The sequence below is a fragment of the Saccopteryx bilineata genome, chromosome 9, assembly GCF_036850765.1.
Source record: "Saccopteryx bilineata isolate mSacBil1 chromosome 9, mSacBil1_pri_phased_curated, whole genome shotgun sequence".
In the NCBI taxonomy this organism is placed as follows: domain Eukaryota; kingdom Metazoa; phylum Chordata; class Mammalia; order Chiroptera; family Emballonuridae; genus Saccopteryx; species Saccopteryx bilineata.
Genome location: NC_089498.1, coordinates 71,000,790 through 71,011,473, shown reverse-complemented (window position 1 = coordinate 71,011,473; position 10,684 = coordinate 71,000,790). Strand labels below are relative to the sequence as shown.

The 10,684-nt window shown below is 37.5% G+C and overlaps 1 protein-coding gene across 6 annotated transcripts in view; it reads right to left on the bottom strand.

Annotated features, from left to right (window-relative positions):
* Positions 1 to 6,285: 6,285 nt before the first annotated feature.
* CCAR1 (cell division cycle and apoptosis regulator 1) overlaps positions 6,286 to 10,684 on the bottom strand; it is a 54,778-nt gene continuing 50,379 nt past the window's right edge. For all 6 annotated transcript variants that reach the window (XM_066242048.1, XM_066242050.1, XM_066242049.1 and 3 more), the window contains 4 exons: positions 9,705 to 9,825; positions 9,438 to 9,623; positions 8,115 to 8,320; positions 6,286 to 6,805 (listed from right to left, as the gene is read on the bottom strand). In XM_066242048.1, coding sequence (XP_066098145.1) covers positions 6,746 to 6,805; positions 8,115 to 8,320; positions 9,438 to 9,623; positions 9,705 to 9,825 — 573 coding nt within the window. In that variant the 3' untranslated portion in view covers positions 6,286 to 6,745. The remainder of the gene's footprint in view (positions 6,806 to 8,114; positions 8,321 to 9,437; positions 9,624 to 9,704; positions 9,826 to 10,684) is intronic.

The following is a 10,684-nucleotide window of genomic DNA, read 5'->3' as shown; positions in this document are numbered from 1 at the left end:
CGCATGCGCACATGCTGCCACATCATCCTACAGAAACTGGGAGGGTTTTCCTTTTATTTGGTGCAGATTTCACATTTCTATCATCTTTTGTTGCTTTCCTGTAACTGGTCAAAAATGCACCATGACTTTATGGACACATTGTACTTCATAAAATGGAAAGAAAAAAAGCTGGGGTGGCAATATTAATATCTGACAAAATAAACTTTAAAACAAAAGAAAAAGATTAAAAGGGTCACTACATAATGATAAAAGAAGCATTATAACAGGAAGATATAACTATTATAAATATGTATGCACCTAATATAGGAGCACCTAAATATATAAAACAGAAAAAAATATATAAAACAGATTTTGATGGTCAAAAAGGATGAGGTCAACAGCAATACTGTAATAGTAGTGAATTTTAATACCCTACTACCATCAATGGATAGAACCTCAAGACAGAAAATTAACAAAGGAACAGCGGCCTTAAGTGACACATTAGATCAATTGAATTTAATAGATATCTTCAGAACCTTTCACCCTAAAGTAGCAGAATATACATTCTTTCAAGTGCTCATGGTACATTCTCTAGGATAGACCACATGTTAGGACGCAAAACAAGTCTTAATAAATTTAAGAAGATTGAAATCATATCAAGAACTTCTCTGATGACAACGGCATGAAACTAGAAATCAACTACAATAGAAAAACTGAAAAACATTCAAACACTTGGAGACTAAATAGCACGCTATTAAATAATGAATGGGTTAACAATGAGATCAAGGAAGAAATCAAAAACTTCTTTGAGCCTGACCAGGCGGTGGCGCAGTGGATAGAGCGTCGGACTGGGATGCGGAGGACCCAGGTTTGAGACCCCGAGGTCGCCAGCTTGAGCATGGGCTCATCCGGCTTGAGCAAAAAGCTCACCAGCTTGGACCCAACGTCGCGGGCTCGAGCAAGGGGTTACTCGGTCTGCTGAAGGCCCATGGTCAAGGCATATATGAGAAAGCAATCAATGAACAACTAAGGTGTGGCAACGAAAAACTGATGATTGATGCTTCTCATCTCTCTCCGTTCCTGTCTGTCTGTCCCTATCTATATCACTCTCTGTCCCTGTAAAAAAACAAAACAAACAAAAAAAACTTCCTTAAAACAAATGAAAATGAACATATACAACTCAAAATTTATGGGACACAGCAAAAGCAGTCTGAGAGGGAAGTTCATTGCATTACAGGCATAACTTAAGAAGCAAGAAAAAGCTCAAATTAACAACTTAACCCTGCACCTAAAATAAATAGAAAAAGAACAGCAAGTAAAGCCTAAAGGAAGTAGAAGGAAGGAAATAATAAAGATCAGAGCAGAAATAAATGACACAGAGGCAAAACAAAACAAAACAGAAGATCAATAAAACCAGAAGCTGTTTCTTTGAAAAGGTAAACAAAATTGACAAACCTTTAACCAGACTCACCAAGAAAAATATAGAGAGGACTCAAATAAATAAAATAGAAATGAGTGCAGAGAAGTAACAACTGACAGAGCAGAAATTCAAAGGATTGTAAGACAATACTATGAAAAACTGTATGCCCCAAAATGGGACAAACTAGATTGAAATGGACAAGATAAATCGCTAGAAAAAGTGGTAATAAATTCCTTGAAAAATATAATCATTCAAAAATCTGATTCTGGGAGAATCAGAAAACCTAAACAGAATGATTACAACAAAACAGATTGAAACAGTTATCCAAAAACTCTTAACAAAGAAAAATCCTGGGCCTGATGGCTTCACAGGTGAATTTTACCAAATATTCAACTCAATCCTTCCTATCCTTCCTAACTCCTATCCTTCTCAAACTATTTCAAAAAATTCAAGAGAAGGGAAAATTTCCAAACTCCTTTTAGGAGGCGAGCATAATCCTCATTCCAATACCAGGCAAAGACATTACAAAGAAAGAAAATTGCCTGACCTGTGGTGGCACAGGATAGAGCCTTTGACCTGGAATGCTGCGGTTGCCAGTTCAAGACCCTGGGCTTGCATGGTGAACGCACGTGTGGGAGTTGATGCTTCCTGCTCCTCCCCCTTCTCTCTCTCTCTCCTCTCTAAAATATATAAATAAAGTCTTAAAAAAAAAAAAGAAAAAAAGAAAAAACTATAGGCCAATATCCCTGATAAACTTAGATGCTAAAATTCTCAACATAGTATTAGCAAACGGGATCCAGCAATACATGAAAAAAAATCATACATCATGATCAAGTAGGATTTATTCTGGGGAGACAAGGCTGGTACAATATTTACAAATCAATCAGTGTGATACATAAATAAAAGGAAGGATAAAAACCACATGAAAATATCAATAGATGCAAAAAATTTTTTGATAAAATCCAGCACCCATTTATGATCAAAACTCTCAGCAAAGTGGGAATACAGGGAACATACTTCAACATGATAAAGACCACCTATGACAAACCCAATGTGCAAAGCCAACATCATATTCAATGCATAAAAATTAAAAGCAATCCCTTTAAGAACAGAAACAAGGCAGGGGTGCCCCCTTTCACCACTCTTATTCAACATAGTTCTGGAAGTCCTAGTTATAGCAATCAGACAAGAAGAAATAAAAGGCATCCAAATTGGAAGATAAGAAATAAAACTATCGTTATTTGCTGATGACATGGTACATAGAAAACCCTAAAGTCTCATCAAAAAACCACTGGAACTGATAAATGAATTCAGCAAGGTGACAGGATATAAAATCAATATTCAGAAATCAGAGGCATCTTTTTTTACACCAACAATGAACAGTCAGAAAGAGAAATTAAGGAAACAATCACCTTCACTATTGCAACCAAAACAATAAAAGTACCTAGGAGTAAATTTAACCAAGGAGGTTAAAAATTTGTACTTGGAAAATTATAAAACATTGATAAAAGAAATCAAGGAAGATACAAACAAGAAGACATATATACCATGTTCATTGATAGGAAGAATAAATACCATAAAAATGTCTATACTACCCAAAGCAATATATAAACTCAATGCAATACCAATGTCATACTACAAAGATACAGAACAAATAGTTCAAAAATGTCTATACTACCCAAAGCAATATATAAACTCAATGCAATACCAATGTCATACTACAAAGATACATAACAAATAGTCCAAAAATTTATATGGAACCAAAAAAGAACACGAATAGCCTCAGCAATTTTGAAAAAGAAGAATAAAGGGGGAGGTATCACGCTTCCTGATATCAAGTTATACTACAAGGCCATGGTACTCAAAACAGCTTGGTACTGGCATAAGAACAGGCATATAGATCTATGGAACAGAACTGAAAACCCAGAAATAAACCTACACCTTTATGGACAACTGGTATTCGACAAAGGAGGTAAGAGCATACAATTGAGTAAAGACAGTCTCTTTAACAAATGGTGCTGGGAAAATTGGACAAATACATGTAAAAAAATGAAACTAGACCACCAACTTACACCATATACAAAAATAAACAAAATGGATAAGAGACTTGAATGTAAGTTGTGCAACCATGATCATCTTGGAAGAAAACAGGCAGTAAGCTCTCCAACATCTCTCGCAACAATATATTTGCTGATTTAACTCCACAGGCAAGTGAAATAAAGAACAGGATGAACAAATGGGACTATATGAAACTAAAAAGCTTTTACATGGCAAAAGACACCATGAAAAAAATAAAAAGACAACCCACACAATGAGAGAACATATTTGCCAACACGTCCAAAAAGGGTATAATAACCAAAATCTATAAAGAACTTGTAAAACTGAACACCAGGGAAGTAAACAATCCAATCAAAAATTGGGCAAAAGAACTGAAGACACTTCTCCAAGGAGGACATACAGATGGCCAGTGGGCATATGAAAAAATGTCCAACATCACTAATCTTTAGAGAAATGAAAATTAAAACCACAATGAGTTACCACTTCACACCTGTAAGAATGGTGCTCATTAACAACACAAGTATTGGCAAAGGTGTGGAGAAAAGGGAACCCTCCTGCACTGCTGGTGGGAATGAAGACTGGTGCAACCACTGTGGAAAACAATATGGAGATTCCTCAAAAAATTAAAAATCAAACTGCCTTTTGGCCCAGCTATCCCACTTTTAGGAATTTATCCTAAGAATACCAAGTCACTGATTCAAAAGAAGAAATGCACCCTCATGTTTATTGCAGCCTTATTTACAATAGCCAAGATCTGGAAACAGCCCAAGTGTCCATCAGTGGATGAGTGAATTAAAAAGCTGTGGTACATATACACAGTGGAATACTATGTGGCTGTGAAAAAAAAAGGAAATCTTATCCTTTGCGACAACATGGATGGACCTGGAGTCTATTATGTTAAGTGAAATAAGCCAGGCAGAGAAAGAAAAATATATGACCTCACTCATATGAGGAATCCAATGAACAATGTGAGCTGAGGAATGGAATAGAGGCAGAGAAGGGGTTAAAGAGTCCAGGGGAAAGCGGTCAGAGGGAAAGGGGATGAGAGGAGGGGATCAAAGAAAGGAAAGACATTAGGGAAAGTATATACACATAACACAGAGAGATAGAGGGCAGGATAGTAAATCATGGAAGGAAGCGGGGAAGGTGGGGGGAGGGGCAAAGGGGGTATCAAGGAGAACATGGGGGGAGAGAGGGAGATATATATTTGAGGGAACACATTTAAAAAAAACTATTACAGAAATATATATATATATAAATATATATATATATTTTTTACAGAGACAGAGTCAGAGAGAGGGATAGACAGGGACAGACAGGAAAGGAGAGATGAGAAGCATCAATCATTAGTTTTTCGTTGTGCATTGTGACATCTTATTTGTTCATTGATTGCTTTCTCATATGTGCCTTGACCGTGGGCCTTCAGCAGGCCGAGTAACCCCTTGTTGGAGCCAGCGACCTTGGTCCAAACTGGTGAGCTTTTGCTCAAACCAGATGAGCCCGTGCTCAAGCTGGCGACCTCTGGGTCTCGACCTGGTTCCTCAGCATCACAGTCCAATGCTCTATCCACTGCGCCACCGCCTGGTCAGGCCAGAACTATATTTTTTGTCTTTTAGTTAAAAGTTTATCTTGAAGATTTTCCCTTAAGAAAAAACAATTTCCAACTACTCTATAATGTTTCATCTTACTTTAAAGAGGAAGAAAATAATTATATAAATATGCATCAATATGTAATCTGACTTCAGAGAAGTTCAATAAACCCTAAGACCAGAAGCAAAAACTTAAAGATATATCACTTAACACTAAATTACTTTAAATCATGAGTTTCTCAACCTGGGTAATATTGATAGTTTGGGCTGGATAGAATTCATTATTTTTATAGAGAAATGAGAGAGAGAGAGAGAAAGGGGATGAGGAGGAGGCATCACCTTATAGTAGTTACTTCTTATACTTGCCTTGACTGGGCAAGCCTGGGGTTTTGAACTGGCGACCTCAGCATTCCAGATCGACACTTTATCCACTGCATCACCATAGGTCAGGCTATAATTCTTTTTTGTGAAGGGCTGTCCTATGCAATGTAAAATGCTTAGCAACCTACTTGGCCTATACCAACTAGATGCCAGTAGCACTTACCTGGTTGTAATAAGTAGATATGTCTTGAGACATTGGTAAATGTTCTTTGGGGACAAATTCACTACCTGTTGAGAACCACTGTTTAACAGTATTATCACATTTCCTACCCTTTTCACTCAACAGCTAATGAACTCTTATGTACCCACTGAAATTCTGAAGAAGTACACAGACTAACAAAACAAATATTATTTTTAATTACACAAAGCTTAACTTAAAGCATCACACTGACATCAACTGGCTCAGTACTAAATTGTACACTTCATATATACTGCAAAACACACCTCAAAATTTTAAGTGATAAAGGTGCTATTCTTACAAAGTAGAATAATTCATTGAAAGCAGTAATATTAACATCAGCACTATTAGTTTAATATAAACCCTTACATATTTAATATCAATGGTAACTGTCAATTGCTTTCTTAGTTTTTGATGTATTGTCCTTTGAATGAGTTAAATTTTTTAATGAGCCTGATTTATGGCGGTGCAGTGGATAAATATTGACCTGGAATGCAGAGGTTGCTGGTTTGAAACCCTGGGCTTGCCTGGTCAAGGCACATATGAGAGTTGATGCTTCCTGTTCCTCCCCCCTTTCTCTCTCTCTCTCTCCCTTCTCTAAAATGAATAAAAAAATTTTAAAAATTTTTAATAAATGATTTTAGAGACTGACAACTAGAATAAAAACTTTTTATGACAAGTAAAAAAAGTCTGGGTGAAAATACTTGCAAAAGCAGCATGCTATTTTATGATTTATAACAAAAATCTTAAGTACCAAAATACTTCTAAAAAAAACGTTAAAAATAATTCTATAAATGAAATTACTATAATTTTCTAGGTATTTTAATAAAAGACATTTGTTAATTACTACTGTCAACTAAACTGATGAACTTTACTGGGGTTAAAACTATAACAAAGTTCATCGTAAAACATTTTGCAATGCAAAATTGTTTCACTCAAGGAGTGTTTAATAATTTGAATGCCAGGAATTACAAGCAATTTTCAAAAGCAGAGACTCACATTCATAAAACTTTATACATCATTTGAACTAACAGATATTTATACTACTAAAATCAAACATGCATCACTTTCAAACATTCTTGTATCATGATTTTTTTATATTACATTATTTAACACCATTCTTCATCACGACACATGTTATCATACACTTGCACCATTTTCCTTGGATTTCTGATCTTTATCGTCACTCTTCACATTGTCCTATAAAACAATAGACAAGGAAAAAGTATATTTTATTAGATTCACTTAAGTGTAACTTTAAAATATAATAAATATTAGTAAACAGAGATACTCAATTTTACTATCTATAGAGAATTGACCCTAGGGGCAACTATGAAAGACATCTTTCAATTCTATGCAGAATGGCTTTTTTACAGTATTTGAGAAAGCCATCTATCTAAGCCCTAAGAAATTAGAGGTTCTTAATAATAACGAGGCCCTGGCTGGTTGGCTCAGCGGTAGAGCGTCAGCCTGGCGTGCGGGGGACCTGGGTTCGATTCTCAGCCAGGGCACATGGGAGAAGCGCCCATTTGCTTCTCCACTCCCCCTCCCTTCCTCTCTGTCTCTCTCTTCCCATCCGGCAGCCTTGCCTTGGGGCGGGGATGGCCCAGGTGCTGGGGATGGCTCCTTGGCCTCTGCCCCAGGCGCTAGAGTGGCTCTGGTCGTGGCACAGCGATGCCCCGGAGGGGCAGAGCCTCGCCCCTGGTGGGCGTGCCGGGTGGATCCTGGTACTTCAGAAAAATACAAAAAAAAAAAAAAAAGAATAACATAGTGAATTCCTTGCAGTGTAGATTTTTTTCTTCTTGTTCTTAAACAATCAAGATTGTGGAAAATCTCTCAATTATTGAGATTAGTTTACAATGGCATTGATGTACTAGATTTTTTTTAATAACAAAGAATATGAGTATATTAATTTTGATAGTGCCAAAGAATTTCTCAACTCTGCTCAACAGAAAATGGCTTTAGCCTGACCAGGTGGTGGCGCAGTGGATAGAATGTCGAACTGGGATGCGGAAGGACCCAGGTTCGACACCCTGAGCTTGCCAGCTTGAGCACGGGCTCATCTGGCTTGAGCAAAGCTCACCAGCTTGGACTCAAAGTCGCTGGCTCAAGCAAGGGGTTACTCGGTCTGCTGAAGGCCCGCGGTCAAGGCACATATGAGAAAGCAATCAATGAATAACTAAGGTATTGCAATGTGCAACGAAAAACTAATGATTGATGCTTCTTATCTCTCCGTTCTTGTCTGTCTGTCCCTGTCTATCCTTCTCTCTGTCTCTGTTTCTGTTAAAAAAAAATTGCTTTAAGAAATCTGTACATAAACCTTGTGACCTCCCAATTAAATTCTAGAAAAATACAGTATTTTGGGAATTGCTTTTGAACAATCTGACAAAAAAACACTATCATTATTTGCTCCTAAAAGACCATTAAGAGCTTAATAATATTAAAATTTCCAGATAGATTTAAAAATTGAAACAAATTATGAAAATGTTGAAAGTACAAAACTGCTAACCTTTTTGAGAACAATGTGTATTTCATCCATTACTGTGGATAAGTTTCTGATTGTCTTATTCAGTTGGTTTTCAAATTGCAAATTCATGTTTTCTGAAGTCTTTAAGTTTTCTTGTAATTGACTAAGGTCCTTTTTAACTTCTCTAAGTTCACCAGAGAGGCTTTTGTTGGAATTCTCCAAATTTAATATAGTTTTTTCATCTTCATCTGTTAAAAAGAAGCACATATAATTCCTTAAAATGGCCACAAATGTCACTTCCAATAGTACAAAGCACACTGCAATATTCACTTAACTTTTATCTAAGTATTACTTCTAAATTTAGGTTCCATTTTATTTATTTATTTAAAAAATTTTAAATTTATTTACTTTTTAGAGAGGAGGGAGAGGGAGAGGGAGAGGGAGAGGGAGAGGGAGAGGGAGAGGGAGAGGGAGAGGGAGAGGGAGAGGGAGAGGGACAGGGAGAGGGAGAGGGAGAGGGAGAGGGAGAGGGAGAGGGAGAGGGAGAGGGAGAGGGAGAGGGAGAGGGGGAGGGAGGGAGAGAGAGAGAGAGAGAGAGAGAGAGAGAGAGAGGGGGGAAAGGGGGGAGAAGCAGGAAGCATCAACTCCCATATGTGCGTTGACCAGGCAAACGCAGGGTTTTGAACCGGGGACCTCAGTGCTCCAGGTCGACGCTTTATCCACTGCCCCACCATCAGTCAGACCCCAGATTCCATTTGCAGATGATTGTTTAGACTAGATCAAGTAACAGAAAGTGGTCAAAACTAAGAGGATGCAACAAAACAATAAACAAACCTAAGAATATACATAAAGATATAAGATTTTTATAAAGATAAGCAATTTCTTTTCTTTTTCTTTTTTTAAAGAAAAAGGGGACCGGAAAGAGCGGGAGGCATATGCTTTTCATATGTGCCTTGACTGGCCAAGCCGAGGGTACTGAACCTGTGACCTCAGCATTCCAGCTTTGTCCACTGTGCCACCACAGGTCAGGCCAAGCTGAGCAATTTCTAACCTTTAACAGAAATGGTCAAAGTGAAGTTAAACCCTAGCTGGTTAGCACCTCAGCCCAAAACACTAAGGTTGCAGGTTCAAGCCCCAGTCAGGGGACATACAGGAAGCAACCAATGAAAGCATAAATAAGTGGAACAAATGAATGATTCTCTTTCTCCCTCCTTTTCTCTCTCTTTCTTAATCAATAAAAGTAATAAAAAAAGTAAAGTTATATTATGTGGTCTAGACTAAAACATGCATGCATGTATGTATGCACACAAATATATATCCCAATAGGCTGGTAGAAGAACTGACATATGCCATTCTGTTCCTCACCTGTTTTTTCTTCTAGTAACTGCAGCTTCTGCTCTACTTCAGCTCTCACTTTTTCACTCTTTTCCAATTTTTGCAGCAGGCTTCCGACATCTACCATTGCACCATTGTATACAATAAGGCCAACATTTTCTTCCACATCCTTCGATTCTTGTTTTACTGTGGGTGTTGGAAGTAACAACCTATTTCCTATAATATAAAAAAAATATTTTATTTTTTATTGAATTAGTAGTTATGTAACAGCACAATCTTAAAATGATATACTCAAACCTAGCATATCTTCCTGCAGTGCTTCAGACTCCTCGTGGTTTTCTTCATCTTTTGAGGTATCTGTCAATTTCCGGTAAAAGCAAGATTCACGGAGTACTACTTTATTAAGAAGCTTCTTTACCTGTTATACAAGTAAATAAAAAGATGCAAATAAGTTTTTGACTTTCCCTGAAGAAAAACTGTGTTCTAATTTTAACATATAATGAACATCAATGGCATCTGTTTCCCCAGGTATCTACCCCCACTCAACTAGAGCATTTAACCTTTGAACTGTTTTCCTTATAAACCTAAAATCGCAATTCTTATTTGAAAAAAATTTTTTAGAGACAGACAGAGATAGGGACAGACAGACAAGAAAGAGATGAGAAGCATCAATTCTTCGTTGCAGCACCTTAGTAGTTCATTGCTTGCTTTCTCATGTGCCTTGACCGGGGTGGGAGCTACAGTAGACCAAGTGACCCCTTGCTCAAGCTAGCAACCTTAGGCTCAAGCTAGCAACCTTGGGCTTCAAGCCAGTGACCTTTGGGCTCAAGCCAGTGACCATGAGGTAATATCTATGATTCCATGCTCAAGCTGGCGACCTTGAGGTTTTGAACTGGGTCCTTCACGTCCCAGTCCAATGCTCTATCCACTGCACCACCGCCTGGTCAGGCTGAAAAACTTCTTAAACAAGGCTAATACTGATAGAAACACTAACACAAAGTATACATACAAACACATTTACTATAGAGGTTTGTATAATAAGGATATCTATTACAGCATAATTAGCAATTCTAAAAAAATGGGAAAAAGCCAGCACCTGGGATTAGTTAGGTCAATCAGGTACATTTTATACCACATAATACTAAGCAGTCATAACAAGGATGAAGTTGGTTTCTATTTTCACAGAATACACTAGATTTTTCAATGAAAAATGTTTTCAGCCTGACTAGGCGGTGGCACAGTGGATACAGCATCAGCCTGGGACGCAGAGGACCCAG